Source organism: Carlito syrichta, unplaced genomic scaffold (genome assembly GCF_000164805.1).
Source record: "Carlito syrichta isolate Samal-C Ts95f unplaced genomic scaffold, Tarsius_syrichta-2.0.1 Scaffold305409, whole genome shotgun sequence".
Taxonomy (NCBI): Eukaryota; Metazoa; Chordata; class Mammalia; order Primates; family Tarsiidae; genus Carlito; species Carlito syrichta.
In genome coordinates this window covers 134669-162545 of record NW_007249505.1, presented here as the reverse complement: position 1 = coordinate 162545, position 27877 = coordinate 134669, and the positions used below count along the sequence as shown (strand labels likewise).

At 42.1% G+C, this 27877-nt stretch overlaps 1 protein-coding gene across 1 annotated transcript in view; it reads left to right on the top strand.

The window, feature by feature from the left end:
- The window catches only part of EIPR1 (EARP complex and GARP complex interacting protein 1), a 163453-nt gene that overhangs the window by 116099 nt on the left and 19477 nt on the right, over positions 1-27877 (top strand). Inside the window, exon 5 of the mRNA XM_008061672.2 lies at positions 24116-24215. Coding sequence (XP_008059863.1) covers positions 24116-24215 — 100 coding nt within the window. The remainder of the gene's footprint in view (positions 1-24115; positions 24216-27877) is intronic.

Below are 27877 nucleotides of genomic sequence, written 5' to 3'. Positions count from 1 at the left end.
GTGTGTGTGTGTGTGTGTGTGTGTGTGTGTGTGTGTGTGTGTGTATGTGAGTGGTGTGGAGGGGTTGTAAGTATGGTGTGGAGTATGTGTGATATGTATGTGTAGTGTATGAGGGTGTGTGTGATGTGTTTGGGGGTTGTGTGGGATATGTATGCAGTGTGTGGTGTGGGGGTGTGGTGTATGTATGATGTGTGTGTATATGTGGGGTGTGTGTGTGTGTGTGTGTGTGAGTGGTACAGATGTGTGTGTCTGTAGTATGTGTGATGTGTGTAATATACGTATATGATGTATATGTGTGTTGTGTATGTGAGGTGTGTGTGTGTGTGTGTGTGTGTGTGTGAGAGAGAGAGAGAGAGAGAATATGAGGAAGATCTCTTATTTTGTGTATTAACCTTAAAACCTTAAAAGCAAAATAGAAAAAGCAACCTCCCAGCAGGGACTTGGAGCACATCTCTAATGGCGTCTGACAGTTGCTGAGGCTTATTGAGCACCACCTGCGTACAGGCCCCGCTCTCAGTATCGACTCCTTGATCGCCATACAACTGTAATGTTGGTGCACTGCTGTCATCCCTGCTGGGCAGATGAGGAAACCAAAGCGCCAAGAGATGAAGGTGCTGAGAGCTGGGGCCTCACTTGGGCAGGCCTGCTACAGACTCCACATACTGCTCCAGGCGTGCTCCCGCCTCTCTGTACCATCAATATCACCTGTGACTTCAGCTATACAGCAGCCCTGCACTCAAGACCCCCAGTGGATGCCTAAAACTGCTGATAGCACAGAACCCTAGACAGACGATGTTTCTTCCTGTGCATATATACCTATGCTAAGGTTTAACTTATAAGCTAGACATAGTAAGAGATTAACAACTACTAACAAAATAGAACAGTTATAGCAAGACACTATAATCCAAGTTATGTGAATGTGGTCTCTTTCTCTCTCTCTCTCTCTCTTTATTTTGAGTCAGAGTCTCACTTCGTCGCCCGGTCTGGAGTGCAGTGGCATGCTCACGGCCACCGCAACCTCAACCTGCTAGACTCAGGTGATCCTTCTGCCTCAGCCTTCCTAGTAGCTGGAACTACAGTCATGCGCCACCATGCCTGGCTAATTTTTTTAAAATTTTGATTTATCATAGAGATGAGGTCTTGCCAAGTTGCCCAGGCTGGTCTTGAACCTGTGAGCTCAGGCATTCCTCTCACCTCCCAAAGTGCTGGGATTACAGGCTTGAGCCATCGCGCCTGGCCCCTCAACATATCTTATTGTGCCATACTCACCTATGTTCACACTGCAGTTGACTGTGGGTAAATGAAACTACGGATAAGAGGGACTGCTGGATGGATGTGGGGTGGGTGTGTGTGTGTGTGTGTGTGTGTGTGTGTGTGTTTTAGTTTTTAAAAATCCTTTAATCCTGAGAAGTGAGATGTTGTTTTTTGAGGCTAATGATTTGTCATTTTCCTGGACACTTCTTCCTTGCTCTGCTTGTCCCCTTAGTGGACATGCTTAGGGATCACTTAATTGTGTCGCCCCTCAGATGCTTTTGCATGTGTCCTTTTAAAGGAGCTGTCACAACTGCTGCAGACACCACAAGAAAATTATGAACACCTGGCTCTGTTTTCCTCAAGTGTGTTAACACAGTAAAAGCATAGTCAGCAGCTTTTAAATCTGAAGTATCAAACAATGTTCCTTTAGTCATTTTGCCCAGTGGCGATACCACAGCCAACATGTTTCTTGAGACTTATGAACATGCAGGCCCTGTGAAGACCTCGGGTGATAGAGTCAGGCTGTAGTTGAATCTCGGCTCTGCCATGTATAACCTTTTAATTTTGGGCAGATCGCTCAACTTCCTATGTCGTTACTGCCTTTGTAAATTACAGAAGGGAATAGTTGCCTCCTAGGCTCGTGGTGCTGTGCAAAAAGGAGAACACCGTCAAGGCCTTAGTTTAGGCTGCTTCCAGATGGGCCCATCCTTCAAGGGTCTCATCTAGAGACCAGATCTGGCCCTGCTCGCTAATCACATCCCTTCTGCTCCCCAGCTCTGGTGAGTGTCCTGCACAGGGAACTCACCTCAGCTTTCTCAGCCCGAACCTCAGGTACTGCTCAGAGATCCTGTTATGTGAAGTCGTCACCCCAGGCTGAACTCCCCAGGCTGCCATCGGTCCCAGCCTTCGCTGCATCCCTGGCCCAGGTGGCAAGACATGGCAAAGAGGACTAGGGTTTGGGTCTGACTTACCAGAAACCCCACCTCAGCCAGTCCCTTCATAGACCTCCCTGAGCCCAGGTTCCTTCTGTAATACTCATTTTCCTACTCAGCTTTTGTGTTTCCCCACACATTCTTGGTGGATGCAGCAGTATTTTTTAGACTTTGCATACAGTACATGTGCAGGGGGTGTTGTTACTGCCTGTCTACCTTGTTCGCTGATCCACGTCTGCCCAGCCTCTGTCACTCAGCTGACTGTTTCTGTCTGCTTCCAGGTGGCAGCTTTTCTCCATTTTGATCGTGAATGTGCTGTAGGATTTCAGTGGGGCACCGACGGGTCACACCTGGAAGTGCCCCATGTTGCCTCTGTGAGAAGTCTTGCTGTGGTCCTGAGACACAGAGCCCAGGGCCACATTTATGGAAACCACTTTTTAGGCTCTCTCTAGAATTAAGGTGGTCCGAGCAGTGTCTTGTTAGGGCAAAACAGATGCAAAAGCTGAACCAGAGTGAGTGTGTTAGATGTGCCAGCCTCACTGGCCATGACCTGGGCCTCACAGGCTGTGGGCCATAATGTTCATTTGTGGTTAGGAATATTGTGGTGTATCCGGTGCCACGTGCATGTGGAAGCGCTTTTAGAGCTTTGACCAGAGTGTCTGAGTATTGCTGTTGCCATGATCACTAGTGTTCACTGGGCAAACACACTTTCCTCTTACCTCCACTTACGTCCTAACCTGAGGTCTCACTAGAAGGAAGATCTGTACTAAAACTCTGGCTTTCATGCAGAGCATGGGATGTAGTGGCCAGGCATTGGGTGTGAAAGGCACTTCTTTTAAATTGTGAGCCCTCTTTACATCTAGACCAAATGCTGATGGTGGGTCGAGATCTGCTAGAGATTCTGATTAGTAACAAGGAATTATTGCTCAAAGAAAAGGATTTTGATTGACTTTCTGTTCATTTGTATTATGTAGTAAACCTTTACAATCTTACATTATATAATGAAGTGTGCTGAATACTAAAATCAGTTTGCTATGACTTGGGGTTGCATTAAGTCCATTCTGAGTCTTATTCAAAGACTCAAAGTGACAGGAGCCCCAAAAGTTTCCCAGTATTTTCAGGCACTGTTGCAAACTAGGCCTGTGCCATGGCATAGACCTGAGGAATCCAGCCCACCAAGCATTTGCCAGTTACCTCGGAAAGTCACAGAGAGCTCCCATTACAGTTCTGTGTGTGTGTGTGTGTGTGTGTGTGTGTGTGTGTGTGTGTGCGCGCGCACATGTTTGCTTGTGCATACATGTGTACTTGTGTTTCCAAGGGAAACATTTCGTGAAATAAGTCAACTGCTGTGTACAGATGATCATAGCTCTGAATCCTCTGGTAAGAATGGCTGAAGTAATGAAGAGTGAATAGCTGAAGTAATGCTACCCATAATTCCATATTTAAACCACCTTTTTAAGTCATTTGTAATGCTCAATTTACTTATAAGTCTTTGAAGGGAGAAGTGAGTTAGTAACAGGTAAATGGTCAAAGATTTTTTTTTTCTTTTTTACATTTCTCAGGAGCATTTTTGATTTGCAAGTTTGCATGTCAGCCATAAGCTGTTCTGAGTTGCCAATGGAAGACACATGTATACTTAAACTGTATAAGAAGTACTTTGCTGAATGTCTTAACTCACATTCTATGAAAGAGGCAGCTATTTTCATGAGGATTCGAGTTCCTATCCCAGGAAGAAACAACTGATGGGAGATCAAAGATTTGTCTCCAGGCTGGGTACTGGCTGGTTGGCTAAACTCTCTGGGATTCGAACTCTCTTCTGAAGGCCGAGGTCTTGTGGCTGCAGAGGTGAACACTCCTCTTTCAGAGCACAGGATTTCCACACCCACAAAAGCAGGTCTCTTGTATGAAGTGGGAGAGTCTTCCAGTCCGAGGGCAGGGCTTGAGAAGAGGCTGCAGAGGTTTTTTTGAATGCTGCCACTTTTCATTCGGCAAATGTTCACTACACTTTTACAGTATGTGCCCGGTGAGATGCAGGTCTACAGGGGACTCACAGATGAGTGAGCATTGAGGTCTCCCTCTATAAGGGCGTTGACCGTTATTTCCTTGGACTATGTCTGGGCCTGGTCCTTTTTCTTTGTGCTGGGCTCCCCATGTTGGGACTCCCCGATTCAATCGAGAGCATCTTGATGTGGGGCCCTGGCTGCTGGAATTGTGATGTGTTGCCCTCTCGCATGGCTGTCCTCAGCCAGCACGGAGCATTCCTGCTCACTCTGGGGGATCCATGCCAGGTCTCAAAGATAGAAAATCCAGAGAGGAAAGAAGGAGTTCTGAATGGTAATGCTGCACATGTTGGGAGCAAATGAGTCAGAGTAAGGTTGGCTTTTCAGCTTTAGAATTTGAGTATATGACGTCTTTGATATTTTCAGTCGGTGACACTGAGCAGTACAAGCCACAGTGTATTGGTAAAAGACTCAGCAAAATATGAGTCATTCTAAACACAGGCAATGCTCCTCATTCCTGCTATTTTTAAAAAATCGTAGTAATATAGGTCAGTACTCACCTCCACCCTTTAGGCCATCATCCAGCCTGCTGCCTGCTTTTGTAAATAAGGTTTTATTGGACCACAGCTACTGACATTTGGTTATATTGCCTGTGGCTGCTTTGGAACTATGGTGACAGAGCTGAGAAGTTAGGAAACCTAAACTAACCTACCAAGGCTAAAAGACTTCTCATCTAGCCCCTTATAGAATACTCCATGGTTGGAAAAAAAGAAAAAGCATGCTAATACCTGCTCAGGGTGCTTAGACTCCTATTGACTCCTATTTTGATGGAGATGTTTAAGGTTCTAAAGGCAAAGTTAGTGATTGCTCTATTACTGCAATCCTTCACCCATTCATGCCTCAGCTCACTGGAAATTTCACCCAGATGGAACATTGATGAAGAACAAGCCAGGAAACATTCCTTTGAAAGCTCCTTAGCTTGACTTTCAAAATAGATGTTATGAGTGAACAAGCAGTTCACAGAAGAATTAAAAGCAGCCAGTACACATTTGACAGAATGAAGTGATCAGCATGGTCACAATCGTGTTTACGGCTAGAAGCTGATGTCAGTGAGAATGTAGGGAAAATGCATTTTTTTGGAAGACAATTTGGGAAACATATCTATCTTTTGGCCCAGCAAATACAGTTCTAAGAAGTTATCCTAAAATGTGCCAAGTATATTTCCAGGATACTTATTGCTTCATCATATGACTCAGTTGTGTGAAAAATTGGAAACAACTGAAATGTCATACAGTAGGGAATTAGATTTAAAAATTATGGAAATTCATACAATAGACTCTGTGTAGCCGTTGGAAAGAATTACATCTATTTGACATGGAAAGTTACCCAGGATATATTTTAAGTTAAAAAAAAAAAAAAGCAAGTTGCAGAATAATGTTAATAGCTTGGTCACGTTTTATAAGTAATAATTATGATATTATACATATCAGTGTTTGTGTAGAAAAGACCTGAAAAGTTATCTTCTGAGAGACTTTGACTTTTCTAAAATTTTAAATTTTTAATGGGCATGTATGACTTTACATTTATAATATAAAATGATATAGCTTAACATTAGACTTCACGAAAGCAAGAGGCTTCTTGCATTTTACTCAGAGGAGAGCTCCTTTAGTGATTACTTAGTGCTATTTGTTATTTTGTTAATGAGATTTGTTAGACTGTGTGTGTATATGTGTGTGTGTGTTTGTGTGTGCATGTGTCTTTCAGGGTCACTAAGAGAGGAGAGAAGTCAGTGCTGCCAGGGACACATACAGTAACAGCCATCCACAGTGTTGCAGACTAAATTGTCATAAAAGCAAATCCCATAAAGAAAGGCCAAGCCATTTGTGGCCATGGGACATGGAGGAAATGGTTATCTCCCGTGAGAGGAATATGAATGCGCTAGTGTCCTAGAACAGAACGTGGAAATAGTTTAAGACCTATCTGTGTTCATGGGTCTCTGAAGCAGGTAGAGAGGGTGTGATACATCTCAAAGTAAATTCTAGCTAAAATGCTTAAAATAACTAAAAAAGATAAACACTAAAATGGAAAATCAGAAAATATCTTAAGACAAGCAAAAATGGAACCACAGCATATCAAAACTATAGAATGCAGCAAAACCATTTCTAAGAGGGCAGTTAATAGCAATAAATACCTATATTAAGAAAAAAAGTCCATTCCTTTGCTAAGGAATGATGTGGCCATGTGCTCTTTGAGCTATGGTCAGGCCATGTTTTCTTAAGCTTTGGCCCTCTCCCCTTCCTTGGGGAGGTGAATCCCCCCTTTCTCTCTCTATCCAATTTGCTTTCTAAATAAACTATATTTTCTAATCTCAAAAAAGAAAAAAAAATCGAAATATCTCAAAGAATCAACCTAACTTTATACCTCAAGGAAGTAGAAAGAAAGAACAAACTAAGCCCAAGTTAGCAAAAGGAAGGAAATAACAAAGATCAGAGCAGAAAGCGATAGAAACTAGCAACAAAACTAAGAGTTTTTTTAAAAGATGAAATTGACAAGACTTTAGCTAGGCTAAGAAAAGAGAAAACTCAAAAAATAAAATGGCAAATAACAGGGGAGCCATTACAAATGATACCAGAGAAATACAAAGGATTGTAAGAGACTTCTGTGAAAGTTGTACATAAACAAATTGAATAACTTAGAAGAATAGATATATTCCTAGAAATATGCAACCTGTCAAGAGTAAATCATGAAGAAATAGAAAATGTGAATAAATTAATAATGAGTAAAGAGATTGAATCAGTAATCAAAAATTTCCCAGCAAAGTCCAAGACCTGATGGATCCACCACTGAATTCTACCAAACATTTAAAGAGAATTGATGTTTAATTCTTTTCAAACTCTTCCAAAAAATTGAAGAAGAACATTTCCAAACATTAGTCTGATGCCCAAACCAGACAAAGACACTACTAGAGTAGAAAATTACAGGTAAGTATCCATGATGAACATAGATGCAAATTGTCAAAAAAACATTAGCAAATTTAATCCATCTGCACATTAAAAGGATTGTGCATTGTCATGGAATATTTATCCATGGGATGCAAGGATAGTTCAATATATCCAAGTCCATAAACGTGATATACAAAATGAAGGACAAAAATTATATGAGCATCTCAATAGATGCAGAAAAATACATTTATTCATGATAAAAATTATCAATACATTAGCTATAGAAGTAATTTGTCTCAACATAATACAAGCAATATGACATATACAGTAGCCTATATGCCATACTCAACACTGAAAAATTGAAAACTTTTCTTCTAATATCAGGGACAAGAAAAGGATGCTCACTCCACCACTTCTATTCAATGTAGTAATAGAAGTCCTAACTAGAGGAATTAGGCATAACAAAGAAATAAAAGGCATCCGAATCAGAAAGGAAGAAGTTAAATTCCTGTTTTCAGACAACATGATTTTATATATAGAAAACCCTAAAGATTCCACTAAAAATGTTAGAACTAATTTAGTAAAGTTACAGGATACAAAATCAACATGCAGAAATCCATTGCATTTCTATACATTAACAGTGACTCTCTGAGAAAGAAGTTAAGAAATAATATTAAAAAGAACAAAATACTTAGGAATAAATTTTACCAGAGCAGTGAAAGATCTGTATACTAAAAGCTAAAAAACTTTTATGAAAGAAATTGAAGAAGATGCAAATAAGTGGAAAGATGCTTAGTGTTCATGGCTCAGAAGTATTAATATTGCTAAAATATTCATACTACTCAAAGTGATTGGCAGATTCAATGTAATCCCTACCAAAATTGCAATGGCAAACAGCAAATTTTCAACAATTTAGGGATTCTGGAAGCAATTTCTTTTCACATTAAAAATATATATATTTTTAGAAATTAATTATGGACTTTTTAAAAATGTAAGACACCTACAAACAAATCCCATGAGGTCAAGGACTTTGCTTTGGTCACACTTAGAACATACAGGAGACAGTCAAAATATTTTCAAACTGGGAACGTCTGACGTTCCCTTACAAAAGTTTCTTTCTCTTTCTTCCATTCATTTACTTCAAAAAATTCTGAGACTTAGCTAGGCCAGATAATCTTCCTGCTCGCTCCTGTCTCACCAACACACTTTGGCACACAGGCAGGCAAGATACAGCATTTGCAGAAGCACAGGCTGGAGGAAAACACATAGACCTGGTAATGTGGTTGCAGGACATTGGAGTCCCTAATGCAGTATCAATGTTGTCATCAGCCCCTGCTGAATCCCTCAGGAACAAGGACTTGGACTTCTTCAGAACCAGTCCATTGTACCTCAGTGGAGTAGTCACTCTCATTTCAACAGATAGCCGAAACCCTCTGCCCTGTAGTTTTCATTGACTGACCCAAGATTGCCCTGCTTGGGGCCAAAAAGCACAGCTATCCCTTCTTTCAAATAGCTGAAGATGAGTCTCATGACCCTCCCAAATTTTCTACAAGTTGACCCTTCCCAGGCTTTCAGTCACTCTTCACAAGACGTGAGCTGAAGCCATTTCAGTCCCCGTCTGTCTGCTCTGCCTGTGACCATTGAGGACAACATTTCTGCTGTGCCAGAGAACCTGTCATTCCCACCGGCTACAGCTTGTTCAATGGAGGCTAAGCGTGCACTGGCAAAGAAAACCCCTAGTAGGTCCCATGCACTTGCTAGGAAGATGAGGCTGATTTTCATTGTGGAGACCCAATGATGGGACTTTATGGTTATCTCCACTAAAATATTCTCTGTCATGTTCCTACTCCAGCTTCCCAAGGTTCCTCCCCACAGTGCTCCCTTCTCCCACTCAGCACTTATTCATCACTTTTCAGCATGTGTTTAGTCTCTCTGTTAAATTTGAAGTTTTATCTCAATGGCAATTTTCACAGAAATAGGAAAAAATTATCAAATTCATATGGAACCCCAAAAGATGCTGAATAGGTAAAGCAACTTTGAGAAAGAAGAACAAAGCTTCAGGCTTCCTGATTCTAACTATATCACAAATCCATAGTAATCAAAACAGTATGGCATGGCATTAAAAACAGACACATAGATTGACAGAAGATGAGAGAAGGCTCAGAAATAAACCCACACAGATATGGTCAACTAATCTTTGACAAAGGTGCCAAGAATACACAATGGAGAAAGGGATAGTTTCTTCAGTAAATGGTACAGGCTAAGCATCTCTGATTTGAAAATTCAGAATCTGAAATGTTCCAAAATCCAATGTTTTTGAACACCAACATGATACCACAAGTGGAAAATTTCACACTGGATGTCAAATGACTGGTTGCAGTCAAAATCAGGCATGCAACACACAGTTCATGTAGCATCCCCAGGAGAAATAAGACCTTTCTACCCTACTTCAATGACATATACCCCCAGATTTCCCCATCCAACCATATCCAAAAGGGGGAACAAAATGTCACATGTGTAGGCTGGATGCACCAGCATATTCCCATGGCCCTCCACATAGGGCCAAGACATGTGTATTACTTGCCAGTTTTTGTTTTGCTTTTTGGATTTTTTTTTCTTATTCTCCATTCTGTGATGTAAAGTTATTGTTAAAAAGACCAAAAAAGACTGCAAATACTCCTAATTACTGTGGGTAACAGTGATAAGAAAAAGAGGAAACAATTATGTCCATCTACAGACAAAAGTCAGGCTTGGAGACACTGGACAGCAGCGCAAGTGTGAAACATCTTGCAAAAGAACATGATGTTGAGATCGCTACTGTATATGACCTGAAGAAACAGAAAGATAGACTGTTGAAATCCTGTCTTGAGTGTGACATAAAAAAGTTAATGAAAAAATAGAAAAACAATGCTATATAAAGCTAAGAATGACCATGATCTCGATTGTGTATTGAGAGAGTGGATCCATCAGCATTGCAGTGAACACCTGTCACTCAACAGCATACTAGTCTTGAGACAAGTCAAGATCTATCACAGTGAACTGAAGAGAAGAGGAAACGGAATATTCAGCAGGCTGGTTGCGGAAATTTAGGAACAGACATGGCATCCAGCTTTTAAAGATTTGTGGTGAGCCCGGCTTGGTGGCTCAGCCTGTAATCCTGCACCTTTGGGAGGCTGAAGTGAGTGGATTGCCTGAGCCCGCGGGTTCGAGTCCCGCCTGGGCAACTTGGCGAGACCTCATCTCTACAATAAATCAAAAATCAGCCTGGCGTGGTAGTACACGCCTGTAATTCCGGCTATTCAGAAGGCTGAAGCGGAAGGATCGCCGGAGCCCAGCAGGTCGAGGCTGCGGTGGCCAGGAGCGACCACTGCACTCCAGTCTGGGTGACAGAGTGAGACTCCAACTCAAAAAAATAAAAAATAAAAAATAAGTAAAGAGTTGTGGTGATAAAGTATGTGCTGATCATGAAGCAGCAGAGAAATTCATCGATGAGTTTGCTAGGGTCATCACTGATGAACCTCTGATGCCAGAACAAGTCTATGATGCTGATGAAATGGCACCATGTTTGGCATTTTTGTCCCAGAGGGACAATAGGATGAGACAGCCCCTGTAGGAATTAAGGAAGCCAAGGACAGAAAAACTGTACTGGGATATGCTAATGCAGCAGGCATGCCTATGTGCAAACTTGCTGTTATATGCAAAATGCTTATATTCTCGCTATTTTCAAGGAGTGAATTTCTTACCAATTGATTGTTATGCTAAGAAACGACATGGATAACCAGATATACCTTTTCTGCTTGGTTTCATGAACATTTTGTGCCACTACTCAGGTTCACTACAGGGAAGCTGGGCTGGATTATGACTGCAATATTTTGTTCTTTTTGGACAACCATTCTGCTCATCCTCCAGCTGAAATTCTCATCACAGACATGCCATATACTTTTCCCCAGACGTGACTCCATTAATTCAGCCACATGACAAGGGTCCTTTGATCAATGAAGAGTAAATATGAAAACATTTTCTTGAACAGCATGTTAGCAACAGTGAACAGAGGTGTGAGTGTGGAAGGTTTTTAAAAGGAGTCTAGCATGAAGGATGCCACATATGCTGCTGTCAATGCTTAGAACTCAGTGGCTAACAACAACTGTTCATGCTGGGCACAACCTCTGATCTTAGAGTGTGTTCAGTGATGATGATGAACAAGGTGGTGACTTTGAAGAATTCCATATGTCAAGTGAGAAAAAAATGGTATCTGACTTTACTTATGCAAAAAATAGACCTTTAGAGCACATCAGTAAGTTGGAAGAAGAAGTAGAGATCAAAGAAGTTTTTGACACTGGTAGTATAGCTCCAGGTATCCATTCATTGACCAGTGGTAAAATAACTGGAATGACTCTGAATCAAGGTGACTGTGAAAACAGTGCTGATGAAGATGGCGTTTTCAACACTTCACAGCAAGTGCCTACAGGCGAAATGGTGGAATGTATGATGGGCTTATTGAAGAATGAACGCATTCATAACAGACCAAAAAATCAAGTCAGTGCATACAATCAAAAGACAAAACCCACTGTTAATGAGGCAGATGGCTGTGGAGGAAACATTTAAGGAAGCCATCTAACAGACTGCCCCCGCATCCCTAGGGGACCCATTTCCCAGTCCCTCAGCTGTCTCTGATGTTTCTTCTTATCTAGAAAATGAAATACAGTATGCAGTAACCTTATAGTAAAACAGCATTGTAGGAAGATGCTGAAAGCTTGCTGTTGTGTGTTGTTGCTGTGGTCTGACAGCTGATACAGGTATTCTGTGATGCTACTGGGCTGCTTAGCTACCTCGAGCACATTATTTGTTCACTGTATGAATTGTATGTCATTTTTTTATTAAGTGCTTTCATATGAATAAGTAGGAGAAAATTATTACTTACTGGCAGCATATACATTCAGAGTTAGGAATGATGGTGATACCAATGATGGTGATCGTCTACATAGCTGACTGCGATAGTGATACCTTTACCTTCTGTTGGTTTAGTGCACAAAAACTTTGTTTCATGCACAAAATTATTACATATATTGTATCAAATTATCTTCAGGCTATATGTAAAAGGTATATGTGAAATATAAATGAATTTCACATTTAGGCTTGAGTTCCATAACCAAGATATTTCATTACGTATATACAAATATTCCAAAATATGAAAATATTGGAAATTTGAAGCACTTCTGCTCCCAATCATTCTGGGTAAGGATATTCAACCTGTATGGGGAAAAACTGGATATCCATGTACAAAAAGATGAAATTTGACCCTTATCCTATACCATACACAAAAAGTAACTAAAAATGAATTAAACAATTAAACATAAGATCTCTAACTCCAGGGGGGTTGGAGGGGAACAGGGGAAAACCTTCTTAACACTGGTCTTGGCAATGATTTTTTGGATAAGACACAAAAGAACAGGCAGCAAAAGCAAAAACACATGAGGATGCATCAAATCAAAAAGTTTCTGCACAGCAAAGGAAACAACAAAATGAAAAGGCAACCTACAGAATGGGAGAAACCATATATGCAACAAGAGGTAATATCCAAAATTTATAAGGAATTCATATAACTCAATAGCAACAAAACAAATAGCCTGGTTAAAAAATGGACAAAGGACCGTAATAGACTTTTTTCCCAGAGTAGGCCTACGAATGGCCAATAAATATATGAAAAGATGCTAACATCACTAATCATCAGGGAAATGCAAACCAAAACCACAGGGATATCACATCCTGTTAGGATGGCTAGTATCAAAAGGACAAAACATAAGTCTTGATGAGACTGCAGAGAAAAGGAAACGCTTGTTCACTGTTGGTGGGAATGTACATAATGAAAAACAGTTTGAAGGTTTCTCAAATAATTAAAACTAGAACTATCCTATGATCCAACAATCCCACTTCTGGGGACAAATTCAAAGAAAATGAAATCAACTTAAAGAGATATCTAAATCCTGTGTTCATTGCTGTATTATTCCCACAGTAGCCAAGATAACGGAAAATACCTAATTGTCCATTGACAGATGAATGGATAACAATGGAATGTTACTCAGTCTTTAAAACAAAGGAAGCCCTGCTATTTGTGACAACATGGATGAACCTTGAGGATGTTGTGCTAAATGAAACAAGTTGGGCAGATAAAGACGAATATTGCATGATCTCACTTATATGTGGAATCTGAAAAAGTCAAACTTCTAGAAAGAGATATGATGGTGGTTACCAGAGGCTGGGGGAGACAGTGAGGCTGGGAAGTTTGGGTCAAAGGATACAAAAGTGTAGTTGTAAGATGAGTAAGTTCTGGAGATCTAATGTACACCATGGGAACTATAGATAATAATGATATATTTGTATGCCTGAAACTTGCTAAAAGAGTACATCTTACATATTCTCATGACAAAAAAAAGAGCCTATGTGAGTTGATAGATATTGTAATTAGCTTGATTATAGTAATCATTTCACAATGTGTATGTGTATCAAACATCACATTGTACCCCTTAAATATACACAAATTTCATTTGCCAATGATATATCAATAAAGCCAAGAAAAAAAACTCAACAGTAGTGGTCTCAGGTATTATTTTCCAAATTTGCTTTGACTGAATCTGCAGATAGTTTTACATTATGAATCCCCCCGTGCATATAAATATATATGCATATAACTAAATAAATATCTTACATGATAACATTTAGCCTGGACACATGTAGCACACTGTGTTTCCCTCCATCCCATCCCAAGCTCATGTGAGTTCCAGCTCCCTGGAGTAGCTTAGTGGTTCATAATGGATTTCAATACCCCTGATGGAGGAACTGTGAGCTAGAATTCAAGAATGTCTCACCTGATCCTTACAACAACCATTGCAGTGGGTACATCCCTCTTCCAAAAGTAGGAGAGGGGTTCCACCAGGTTGTGGTATTGCTGGCAACACTGCCAAGTGGGAACTTAGGCGAGTCTGATGTTCAGACTCGGTAAGTCCAGTGCCATTACTTAGGGAGTTTGCAGTTGAATTAGGGGAATACTCACACTCAGATGGACTGTGTATTACTGGCAGAAGTCATTTTGGAACTGTTATCTTGGGGGCAGCTTAGCCTTGGCAGGAGGGGCAGGTAGGTTTCACTCTGGGTTGCCTCTTCTGACCCTGGCAGGCATTGTGTACCAATCATATGACTGTAGCAGCGCCCAGAGCCTTTCTAACATAGTGTGCATCCAGGCACCTCTTAGCCTTAGGGCTAAAGCCTGTTTACACTCTCTAGATAGGTAGGAATAGAGGCTAGTGGGATAGGCAGGAGTTCAGCACCCAATTCTGAATCTTTCTAGCTGAGCAACCCCACCTGCAGTCAGGTGGTTGTGTCAACACTGTATGCCATGCCTGGCCCTGGCATCTGGCAAGTGTCCCTTATGATGGTTACTGCTGATTGAAGTAGACTTCCTGTTGAAAGTAGCACATGAGCTAAAACTCTGGGCAGTATTTCCATAAAATAAGACAATGTAAAGTTTCCTCGTTTCAGTGACGCAAACAGCAAGTAAAGGCCGAAATGGGACTGAGCATGGACCGCAGGTGATCCGTGTTCTAAGAGGACTCCTGTGCTGGTAGTGGGCAAGGTTAGGAAGAAGATAGGAATCAGAGCAAATGTGTCTCTCGACAGCCGCCACACAATACCAAAGTCATGGTGTCATGGCTGAGAGATCAGATTGAAGTAAAAGCAACAGATCAGACATTCAAAAATAAAATTCAGCAAGCTTTCTTTGTTTTGCATTTAGAGTTTGAGAATGATAGAGATGTAAACAATCACTGCAGACTTTTTGTTCACAGGAGTGTTCTCATTGCCGACAGAAGGGGTGGGTACAGTGAAGACGTTCTCTCAGCATGGTGTCCTGGAAGTGTAAGGTGCAAGCGGGACCTCAAGTCAGAGCTGCCCTTGAGGGTGAATGTGGGGCTGGGAGTCCCAGCTGGACGAATCGGTTTTGGCTTCTTCCACACGAATGCTGCCATGCAGTCTATCCCCCAGAATGAGAGTGGGTCGATTTTGGAGGTGAGCATAGAGAGAACAGAAGCAGATACCCTGGGGACCCTCCTACAGCGTGAACCTTGATCTGTCTTCAGCAGCCCCGAGAATTGACTTGCAGACCAAACCTCTTTTTAATGAGGTGCTTTTGATACTGCGTATTAAACCCTCTTGAATGGGTTATAAGCTGAGTCTTCACTGAGTTGTCCTTGATAAACAGACTCTTTTTTCGGGTTTGCTTTCTATGTATTTAAGAATGTAATGGAGGCTGGGCTCGGTGGCTCAGCCTGTAATCCCAGCACTTTGGGAGGCCGAGGTGAATGAATTACCTGAGCCTGCGGGGTCAAGACCAGCCCGGGCAACTTGATGAGACCTTGTTTCTACAACAGATAAAAAATTAGCCAGGCATGGTAGCATGTGCCTGTAGTTCTGGCTACTTGGAAGGCTGAGGCGGAAGGATTGCCAGAGCCCAGTGAGTCAACGCTGGAGTGGCTGTGAGTGTGCCATGGCACTCTAGCCTGGGCGACAGAGTGAGACTCCAACTCAAAAAAAAAAAAAAAAAAAAAAAAAAAAGATTGGACACATATTAAGAGGGCGCATGATGAAGTCTCCCTTGGCTCTTTCTTAGCACATGTTTATTAAGTGACTCTCAGGTCGAGTCTGTGCTGTGTGCTTGCTTACGCCAGTGAGTGAGAGATGTGAGGTCAGTGCTTGTGGAGAATGGGTAGTCCAGACAGGAGGCCAAGCGTTAGGGATGACCAGTGTGCCATAGGGGAGTAGGGCGGGCATGCAGCCTGCCACCCGAGAAGGACAAGGGACAGTCCCCACAATCTCTGCAAATGGGGACAGCTCTCTGGAGGAAGTGGTGTTTCAGCTAAGCTCTGAGGATGTGCCAGGTAAAGTGACAGGAAACAGGTGCTTCCAAAAGCCGCATCTCTCTCTATAATAATCTGCAAACTACTCATTTTTATTTTAAGTGACTAGCCCTTCCCAGCTTCAGTTCTACTTCTGCGAAGAGGAATAATATAGCTCACCAATCCCAGGCTTCTGAAGCTCAAACAATCCTGAATTATCCTCCTTGGTCCTTCCCTGCTTTGCCTTGACATTTATCCCTAACAAGAAAATGGATGCACACGGCCATGATTGCTTAGGCAGTGACCTGTCTCTACTCTGCAAACATGTAGCCAGCTGTGACTGTTGTTCCAGAAGCCCACCAAGCTTTGTTTATGCAGTTGGTTTCATGGACCGCTAGCAAGATTATGTCACATCTGGTCCATGAGGTCATTGTGCTCCCATCCAACCCCGGTTATAGGTTTTCAGACCGTCTGGTGATTACCCTTCAGGGTTGGACTTCCCCGCACAGGCCTCCTATAGACTCAGTTAACGCCCACTCTCGAGCATTCTGCCTCCTGACAACCTTACCTTATTCCACTCCTCACAACCTTACCTTATTCCACTTCCTTCAGGGTTGGTCTTCCCTGCACAGGCCTCCTACAGACTCAGTTAACCAGTCTCAAGCATCCTGCCTCCTGACAACCTTCCCTTATTCCACTTCCCTGTGCTCTTCACAGCCTCCTTACAACCTTACAATAATCATTGTGACCTTCAGAACACAAGAAGCATTTCTTAAAACCCTCACCTGTAAGAACTCAAAGGCCATGTTATTTCCCAAAGCAATTACTCTTTAAACCTTACTTTCCCTTCTTTTCAAATTATAATATATCTTTCTTTATAGATCTAAAAATTTACTTCTATAGCCACTTGAAACTCATTTTATTGTTGCCTCTGATAATATGACTGAGAAATATAAGCTTTTTCTCAAAGAAATATATCCCTTGGCCCATGCAATGGCAGATAGAAAATCTGTTGCCTGAGGAGAAAATGAGCAGAATAGTGCCTCACGATTTCCTGGAGGAAATAATCTCCCACACCCTCACTTCTTTTATTCAACTCCTGGAACAAAAAGTAGACCAGGTGCCCCATTTTCTCTTAGCCAGGGGAGGAAGATGTTATGTTTGCAAGAAGATTGTTTTTTAGATCACATGCTCTTTATATTTTCCTGTGCTGTTGGATTTGAATGTAGAGGTGAGTGTGTGATTCAGCTTTGAATCTCACAACTTTGGAACTGACAGTCATTAAAATGCATATGTAAGTGTCTTAGTAAGCAAAAAATGTGAGGGAATTTGGGAAGCAAGTTTTCAGGGGCACCTGATATTGACCATCAACTCCCTAGGACATGAAATGGATACTTCAAAATGTCCTGGAATTGCTCAAGGTCATCGTGTATGGAGGCACCTGGTTCATTATAAATACTGTAGAATGTATCTGGGCCGTGTGTTCATGTGTGCACCTGACTCACTATAAATGTTCCAGAATGTATCTAGGCCATGTGTTCTTGTGCATCTGCCTCTAAAAATGCTCTAGAATGTACTAGGGTTGTTTTGGGCATATACCTGAATCACTATCAATACTCCAGAATGTACCAGAGCTGTCCCAAGTGCATGTGCACCTGTTCTATAAATGCTTTATAATGAACTAGAACTGTTGAATGCATGTGTGCTGAACTCTCTATAAATGCCCTAGAGTGTACCAGGGATATTTTGTGTGTGTGTGTGTGTGTGTGTGTGTGTGTGTGTGTGTGTGTGTGTGTGTGTGTGTGTATGTGTGTGTGTGCACCTAACTCTCTATAAATGCTCCAGAGTGTACCAGGGCTATTGTGTGTATGTACCAGACTCTCTATAAATGCCCTAGAATGTACCAGGGGCATCATGTATAGGTGCACCTGACTGTCTATAAATGCACCAGAATGTATTAGGGTTGTTGTGTGCAGTGTGTACCAGGCTCTCTATAAATTCCCTAAAATGACCAGGTGTAGTGGCTCATGCTTGCAATCCAGCACTTTGGGAGGCAGAAGTGAGAGGATTACCTGAGTCCAGAGGTTCAAGATCAACCTGGGAAACTTGGTGAGACCTTGTTTCTGCAATAAATTAAATATATTCCCTAAAATGTACCCGGTCTGTGCACCAGCCTCTATAAGTGCTTTAGGATGTGTGGGGGCCGTTGTGTACATGTGCCCTCGACTCTGTACAAATGCCCTGGAGTGTACCTAGGCTGTGTGGGGTATGCTCCAGACTCTGTAAATGCTCTAGAATGTACCAGAGCCATCATGCACATGCACCAAACTCTGTAAGTGCTATAGAATATACCAGGGCCATCATGTGCGTGCACCAGACTCCCTATAAGTACTCTAGAACAGTGTTCTCCAACTTTTTGGTGTCAGGGACCAGTTTCATAAGACATTTTTTTCCCACAGATCAGGAGGTGAGGGGGATAGTTTGGGGATGATTCAAATATATAACATTTATTGTGTACTTTATTATTATTACACTAATAATAATACAGTTGACTGAAAAAAATACAATAGACTGTAAAAAAATAAAAATAAAAGAGACACGGATGAAAGTGGTAAATAAAATAATGGGCAGGCCACGCATGGACTAAAATAAGTGTTAGATTCTGACTTAAAGCCTGCCACTAAAGCCTGCCACCAGATGCACCTGTACAACTGAAGTACATCAACTGAAGCTTGCCACTCACTGATGAAGTTTGGATGTGAGTCTGCAAGCAGTTGCTTTATTATGGTCTCTATGCAGACAGACCTCACTGCTAATGTTAATCTGTATTTGCAGCCGTTCTCCAGCTCTAGCATCACTACCTCAGCTCCACCTCAGATCATCAAGCTTTAGATTCTCATAAGGAGCGTGTCACCTAGATCCCTGGCATGCGCAGTTCACCCTGGGGTCTGTGCTCCAATGAGAATCTCAAGCTGCCCCTGATCTGACAGGAGGCAGACTCAGGCAGTACCATGTGAGTGATGGGGACCAGTTGTAAATACAGGTGAAGTTTTTTTTGCTCACCTGCCACTCACCTCCTGCTGTGTGGCCCGGGGCTTGGGGACCCCTGTTCTAAAATGTAGCAACGCAGGTGCGCACGTGTGTGTGTGTGTGTGTGTGTGTGTGTGTGTGTGTGTGTGTGTGTACCTGGCTGTAAATGCTCTGTGTCATTATGTGTGCACCTGACTCACTAGTCTTCAGTGTTGCTTAGGAGAGTTTTGGGCATGAAACCTCCCCCACTGGCTGGGTGTGGTGATGGGGGATTTCTCAGCTAAGGCAAAACCAGCGCTCTGTGGGTTGTACCCTGGGTAGCTAGTAGGGCCTGTGAGGATTTCCGGGTGGTGGGGCCCAGGAAGCAGTATCTCTTACTGGTCCCATACTGTGGCTTTGCTGTTTGTAGCCCTTAGGGTGATGCTGTTTCTCAATATCTGCTATGAAATTTCTTTAAGTTGTAATGTTAGCATGTGATTTGATCGAGTCACTTTGGTTCAGAGAGTAGCTTAGAGTTCTCCTTTAACTTGAGGTAGGATATAATGTAGACTTATTTGTGCAGTGTTTTATTTTTTTTTACATGAGGTGAGCTCAATTTTAAAAAAAACTTTGTATGTATGTATGTATGTATGTATGTATGTATATTTATTTTTTGAGTTGGAGTCTCACTCTGTCCTCCAGACTGGAGTGCAGTGGCATGCTCCTGTCCACCTCAGCCTCAACCTGCTGGGCTCTGGCAATCCTTCCACCTCAGCCTTCCAAGTAGCTGGAACTACAGGCATGTGCTACCATACCCGGCTAATTTTTTTGATTTATTGTAGAGACGAAGTCTTGTCAAGTTGCCCGGGTGGGTCTCAAACCCGCGGGCTCCAGCAATCCATTCGCTTCGACCTCCCAAAGTGCTGGGATTACAGGCTGAGCCACTGAGCCTGGCCAAAACTTTGCATTTAAATCTTAACTATTTGAATACAAAATTTTAAGGGTTATTCTTTTAAAATTTGTATTTGTGAATTGATAAATTGTAGTTGTGTGGAGTTGCTTTTTCTGAATAATTTGAGTTTTATTAAGCACTGAGATTTATTGAAGTTAAACAATCAGACTTTTTGAAAAATCATCATTAGATGAAAACTTTTCTAAAACATATTTTGATATTTACTACTTTTAGCCGGAGCTTACTGAACATAAATCACAGTGAATTGCCCCAGATTAGTGGGTCTTTTTAATTCCTGTATTTTTGCTTTCTTCTACTGCTACTCTCAAGTAACCATCTTTGATAACTTACTGTGTTATCCATGTTTCTGTTTAGAACCGCCTCATCTCATCACCACAGTTCTGTTCTCTGTGAACTTAGAAATCAGATAACTGTGTATGTTGAAAAAGTGAGCAGATGGAAGGGCACAGGCAGCTTCTGAGGACGGGCTGGAGGATGCTGGTCTTTCAAACACGATAACACATGCTTGGCTCTGGTGCATAGATTTTGATTGTTCAGAGGCCTTGAAAACTTTTTCTCACTCTAGGGTTGCTAGTTATTTTCCAAGCCCAAATGTTCTAATAATTAAAGTTATTTCTCAATGGTCTCTTTTTTTTAGTTGGCATCTCCACTCTAACCTGGAACTTTTTTTTAGTTGGCATCTCCACTCTAACCTGGAACTTTTCACTCTCACTTAGAATTTGTCAGCAGATATTAAGTGCCACGTACCTCAAATGTTATCAGTCATTGTGGGGAATATAAAAGAGTTTTAATAAATTGGATGTATGCTTCAGAAACCTTTAAACAGGCTGGGAAAACCTTAGTCAAATATTCGTAACACCAAAGGAGCCAAGATCAATGTTTGTGCATCTTGTGGGAAAGGTATGGATGACTTGCAAGCTGTTAACTTTGCATCACGATTAGATGGTCAGCCCTTGAATTAGATCGACCAATTCTCATCCTGTGATTTGTGGGTTAGTTGGGAATCTCTGACTTTCTGAAGTTCCTGTTAAACATCCCAAGTGTCTTGTGCTGACTTTAGACTGTTATATTGACAACACTGTGCTGAGTAGTATTCACCCTATTGATTGGGATACTCCTTGCCCCAGCCTTGAGTTTGTTTATTTTTGGTGGGGACACACATATGTTATAAGTGAGATCTGCTGAGGAGCTTGTCAATCTATCTAAACATATTGCCCTCAATATACAGAAAATGTCTACTAAGTACTTTACTCTCTACCAGGACAAGATCTGCAGGCCACTCATTTCATCCTTCTCTTCCCATGTTGCACTTTTGGGGGGATTCATCGTCAAACTGTCTGAACTCTACCTATGTTTACCTGCAAAAACAGGCTACCAAGAAAAGTTTCATCATCTTGCCCTAAAGAGGTATCTCCAAAATTAGGATTGGCTGATGTCTTAACTGAACAGGATCAGTTGGATTTGGGGGCAGGTTTCTCAGCATTCATTTTAGCCATGATGTTTTAATTTTTTTTTATTACTGGATATTATATATTTTTATTGTTATTATTAGAAAATATACAGTAAGCACTTTGTCTAACATAGCAGTGATCACAGTCCTCTGAGCTTTCTGTGTGTTTTGTAAACCTACAAATGAGAAATAAATTGTGGTTTTGAATTGTATTAATGCTGTGATTAAAAGTAATAATTGAGCCAGGCTCTGTGGCTCAGGCTGTATTCGCAGCACTTTGGGAGGCTGAGGTGAGTGGATTACCTGAGCCCACGGGTTTGAGACCAGCCTGGGCAACCTGGCGAGACCTCGTCTCTACAATAAATCAAAAATTAGCTGAGTGGTAGCGTGCCTGTAGTTCCAGCTACTTGGGAGGGTGAGGCGGAAGGATCGCCGGAGCCCAGCAGGTCGAGGCTGCGGTGGCTGGGAGCGTGCCCCTGCCCTCTAGCCTGGGCGACAGAGTGAAACCCTGACTCAAACAAACAAACAAACAAACAAGCAAAAGTAATAATTGCTCCACTGACAGTCTTGAAATGATGATGTAAGGGCAAGGTGCCTGAGGATGCCCCCGTCGATCGGTACTGAGTTCTGTTTCAAAAAGAAATGGGACAAGCCGGGCTCGGTGGCTCAGCCTGTAATCCTGTGCTTTGGGGGGCTGAGGTGAGTAGATTGCCTGAGCCCGCGGGTTTGAGACCTGCCTGGGCAACTTGGCGAGACCTCATCTCTACAATAAATCAAAAATTAGCCGGGTGTGGTAGCGCGTGCCTGTAGTTCCAGCTTCTTGGAAGACTGAGGCGGAAGGATCACCGGAGCCCAGCAGGTCAAGGCTGTGGTGGCCGGGAGTGGCCACTGCACTCCAGTCTGGGTGACAGAGTGAGACACCAACTCAAAAAAAAAAAAATGGGACAGTCCCTTCCTGACCTCTTCAGTTACTCAAAACGTGAGAATGTGAAATAAAACTCTCTTCTTTGTAAATAAGCTCTTTAAGAATTTCATCAGGGAAGACAAAAATCCATATTTGTGGTCAAGTTGAAACATTCTTGATTTCATTATGTCTTTATTAAAGAGATAATGTAATTTTGGTCTTTTATCATTCAAATATGCATCATACCAGTTAGTATGGTTTTGGTTGCCGATGATGGTTCAAATATAAGGAGATGACCTTTCATCAAAGAAGGCTGCACAAACCAAGCCTGGGGTGTGGGGGCTAGCAGCTCCCCTGCCCCCTCTACTAAGCTCTGCCCTCCTATCTCCTCCAGTAATTTGACATCATCTTTGAGGTCCTAAGGAGATGGCCACAAAAGATGCAGGCATCCTATCCAAAGTCAACTTTGTGTATGTGCCTTCTTTTTTTTTTTTTGAGTTGGAGTCTCACTCTGTCACCCAGGTTGGAGTGCAGTGGCACACTCATGACCACTCCAGAGTCAATCTGCTGGGCTCCAGCGATCCTTCCACCTCAGCCTTCCAAGTACAGGCATACACTACCATGCCCGGCTAATTTTTGATTTATTGTAGAGACAAGGTCTCACCAAACTGCCTGGGCTGGTCTCGAACCCACAGGCTCAGGCAATCCACTCACTTCGGCCTCCCAAAGTGCTGGGATTATAGGCTGAGCCACTGAGCCCGGCCTTGTCTGTACCTTCTTAAGAGTCTCCACCCACCAGCCCTCCTCAGGTCCCCTTTGAGTCTTTTTGGCCAGAATAAGTCTGCTGTCCATCCCTTAGCTACTGGTGAAATACAGGTTAATTAACATATTAGTCAGCTTGGGCTGCTATGCAAAATACCATACACTGGGTGGCCTAAACAACAGAAATCTATTTCTCACAGTCCCGGAGGTTGGAAGTCCAAAATCAAGGTGCTGGCTGATCCAATGCTTGGTGAGGGCTCTTCCTGGTTTGTAGACAGCCATCTTCTTGCTATGTCCTTACATGACAGAGAAAGAAGAAGAAAGCTCTTTGGTGCCTTTTAGTAGGGCAGTAATCCTATCACAAGGGCCCCACCCTCATGACCTCATCTGACTCTAATCAGCTCCCAAAGACCACATCTTCAAATATAGACATTCCCCAACTTAGAATTTTCCAACTTTATTATGGTGCAAAAGCCATACAATTGTACCTATGCAACCATTCTGTTTTTCACTTTCAGTGAAGTATTCAATAAATTATATGAAATATTCTATATTTATTATAAGGTAGGCTTCGTGTTCAGTGATTTTGCTGAACTGTAGGCTAATGTAAGTGCTCTGAGCACATTTAAGGTAGAGTAGGCTAAACAATGATGTTCAGTAGGTTAGATGTATTAAATGCATTTTTAATTTATGATATTTTCAACCTACAATGAGTTCATCAGGACATAGCCCCATCGTAATTTGAGGAGCATCTGTACCATCATGCTAGGGGTTAGGACTTCAAACGCCTGAATTAAGGGGGAACAGAATTCAGTCTATAACAGTGCGACAACAAGAGTATCCACCGCACACATTATCAAATAATAATGTAATAAATACTTGAATAACTTTGGGCCAGAAAAAGAGCTTACTGAATTATGAAGAATGTATAAAAGCTCTTAACTACCAGTCTGGGTATCTCAACTGTCCATATTAATATATGCCTCTTCTCTTTCTCTTAGTGTCACATGGGAGCCAATGGGAGATGGGAAGAAGATCATTTCATTGGCTGATAACCATATCCTGCTCTGGGACTTACAGGAAAGCTCAAGCCAGGCTGTGGTAAGCAAAAAGAACGAAGGAATTTTGATTTTTGTATTTTTAAAATTAGACCTTTAGGCTAACTTCAGAATACACTTCTGGATTCATGTGTTTAAAATTTTTACATTAATTATGAAACAGTTAATGAACGGACTAAATCATCAGACAAAAAACTGAGTGAGTGGGTCCTGTGGATGAAGGCTGTCCAGATGCCATTGAGGGCTGTGTGATCTCACACAGAACCCAGCAGCGGACACTGCTCTTGTCTTTTGCTGTAATCCGTCCAAAGGAGGAGTGGGATATCCACACATGCATGCTTCAAGTGTATGGCTCTAATCATGAATGGGTTTTCAAAGCATATTTGGTTAAAATACACGTGTAAATAGGAGAAACATTAACATTGTGGTGCCAACTAGATCTTTAAATCTTTAATGCATTTGCATGCATTATAAAATGACCTTAGCACACACTTTCTTTGGAATCAGTTTTAGTTTCACGTATACATCATTTTGAACATTTTGTCTTTCATAGAGTAAATACTAATATACATATATTTTTTATAGTTGATTCCTTAACATTTTCTCTTTTAATATGTGGGTTTTGCATGTATTCATAATTTTGTGGCATTTGTTTATGTTAAAGTAACAAATTTAGAAAAGAGAAAAATTTTGCAAGAACTTTAAAATGATAGACCTTATAGTATCATTTATACCTAGGGGGCCAAAGTGCCTACACGTAGTCAAAGGAATTGAGAACAACATCCATTGGGTAGATTTCTCTAGTGATGGCCTCATCTTATATTTATTTGTTCTTATGATGTTTATTTAGCTCATTTCCCTCATGGTGCTTTAGAATATTAATAAAGTCTCTCTTCACCCCTCTGGGTAGAAGAGATGGCATGAATAATGATTTATCATTATTAATCTGTGGCATAGAAGTAAGACTTTTGAAAATATTAAGTGCCTTGCTAAAGTTTTAAACCTCTGAATGGTCAAAAGGGAATCTTACAGCTTTTACTGTAAAATTCAGTGTTAGCCATTTTCCTAGAGCAATGGTGGTATTTAAGGAAAAATCATTATTTTCATTAAAAACTTTAAAAATGAGACATATCTACATATCTCTAGAGCAGAATGCAAGTTTTTCACAAACTTATAAGATAAAAAAATCTGAAAGAAGTGCTTAAGATTGGCCCTGATCACACCTACAGGTCAGGGGGAGACGTGTTCATCCTCTCCCACCTTCTAGGTGATTTGGTAGGAAGTCTGGTTCAGGTTTAAGGTGATTCCTTCCCAATCCCCCTTCTTCCACTTGCATGACTGTGAACTTGTGGGAAGAAAGAGAAAAATACTTTCCTGTTAAAATGCCAGGCTCCTTGCAGGCTTGAGGTGAGACACTTGTGCAGAGGACTCGACTCCTAGTCTGGGAAAAGCCCGGGGGAGCCATCTGCTTCCCTCCTGTGCTTGCCACAGAGAAGGAGACCTCGAGTCCGGCACATTTGAATGCGGCAGGCTCTCATTTGTCCCAGCCACTCTGCAGACCCAGCCTGTAATCAAACTGCGAACATATCTTCAGACCCCAAGTCATCTCAAAAGGATTTCATGGTAGGGTGATTAATCTGTAACTTATTTTCTGCAGAGATCAATTTGGTTTTCTCTCCCCCTTTTTTATCTGCTGTCAGCAGTTCTGTCAATATCACTTTGTGACCCTCCACCGTGGTGTTTAATACAGAAACCTTCCTATCGATTTCAGCCATCTCCACATCCAGCTTCTCAATTTTTTTTTATTGTTTGAGGATATTGCCTTCTGTGGTGAATCTAATCTTATGCTCACTGCATCATTACCTTTTGCAATTAAACTGGGGATTCTCTGCCATTTATAATCATTAGCAGAACTCAGGGGAGGCCTGGAGTGGGAGGCTCCATGGGGTCCACAGACCCCGATGAAGGCAGAGGGATGGCCACCCTGTCTCCACTTGTGCTCATCCATCTTCACCTTCTAGCAGCTCTCACTAGCTGTGGAAATGAATTGCTTCTATCAAGGACCAGCGGTGACAGAGCAAGAGGAGGAAGGGTTGTGGCTCAGAATTTGCTTCTGCTCATGCAGGGATGTGGGAGCTCCATGAGGTGGACGTCAGAGAGTGCCATCTGCCTGGTGTCACACATGGCAGCACCTCTGAAAGAGAGAAATGTGCTTCAGAGGCACAGTTTTTGTGAGAGATTTTCAAGTCAGAGGTTTAAAGCATACTACGGGAGGCTCAAATAAACATAAAAGGGAAGGAACTCCAGTAATAGGAAAATTGTTTAGTGCCACATCCATTGTGCCTGTAAATATAAATCGTGTTTGTTGTTTAGGGACCAAGAGTGATGGCAGAAGCCGAGTTGAGTCTCCGGACTTGTGGGGAGGGGTCTGGACTTTGGTGGGTGCTTGATGGTTTTTTGTTGTGTTTTGTTTTGTTTTGTTTTTTTTGTAAAGACAAGGTCTCACTGTTTTGCTTAGGCAGGTCTTGAACTCTTGGGCTCAAGCAATCCTGCCACCTTGGCCTCCCAAAGTGTTGGGATTGTAGGTGTGAGCCACTGCGTCCAGCCTGGATGGTAGGTTTTTATTGTACATTGTCACCACACATTGGGATCCTTGTTTTGTTTTCCTCTTTCTTCTCCAAACTGAATTCCTTAAGGGAAGAAACTGGTACAGAGGAAAGAAAGAGTCTTGTTTCGTTAGTCTTAAAGTTTAGAACTTAATGTCTAGAACCTGACAGGGTGGATTCCTGTGTTGACCCTACAGTTGACTGCAGTGTGGCTGCCGGTGAATTAACTTGCCTTTGAACATCATTTTGTCATCTAGAAATCAACGGTGCTCATTCTTCTGTGGTGGCTGCCATTGTCGTGAGGATGCACAAAGAGAGCACATTGTCTCAGTGTCTGTCCTCTGTGGCAAACACAAACCATGACAAGACTCATTCGCAACCTTCTTTGCAGCTTGGTGTGGTTATGGACTGAGTTCTAGACAAACAGATGTGGGTGGGATGGGTGTGTTCAGCTTTTGGGGAGGGAAATGAGGAGACGCTCCCTTCACTTTTTAAGACCCTGCTCCTGGAATGTGGACGTAGGTTGCAAATATTTTCTCCTATGTGATCACTTGTCTTTTCATCTTTTTAGTAGGCTCTTCTGCAGAACAAAAGTTTCTCAATCTTAATTTTTTGAAACAGTTTTAGATTTGCAGCTGAATCGAGTGGATGATAGATTTCCCTTAGACTCCAGTCCCATACATGCACAGGCTTTCTCATCACCAGCCTCCCTCTGCCCCAGAGCGGACACTTTGTTATAGTTGATGAACCTGCCTGACAAAGGATTGTCATTCAGAGTCCATGGTGGACATGAGGGCTCCCTCTTGGGTGAATTTGGACAAATGTGTAATGTGTACTCCCACTGTGGCATTGCCCAGCCCAGCCTCACTGCCTGATATGGCCCCTGTGTTCCATCCACTTGGTCTTATCTCCTCCTCCTCCCTCAAAGCCCTTGGCAAACTCTGGTTTTTTTTTTGAGTTGAAGTCTCTGTCACTCAGACTGGAGTGCAGTGGCACGCTCCCAGTCACCGCAGGCTCGACCTGTTGGGCTCTGATAATCCTTCTGCCTCAGCCTTCCAAGTAGCCAGAAATACAGGCACGCACTACCACGCCTGGCTCA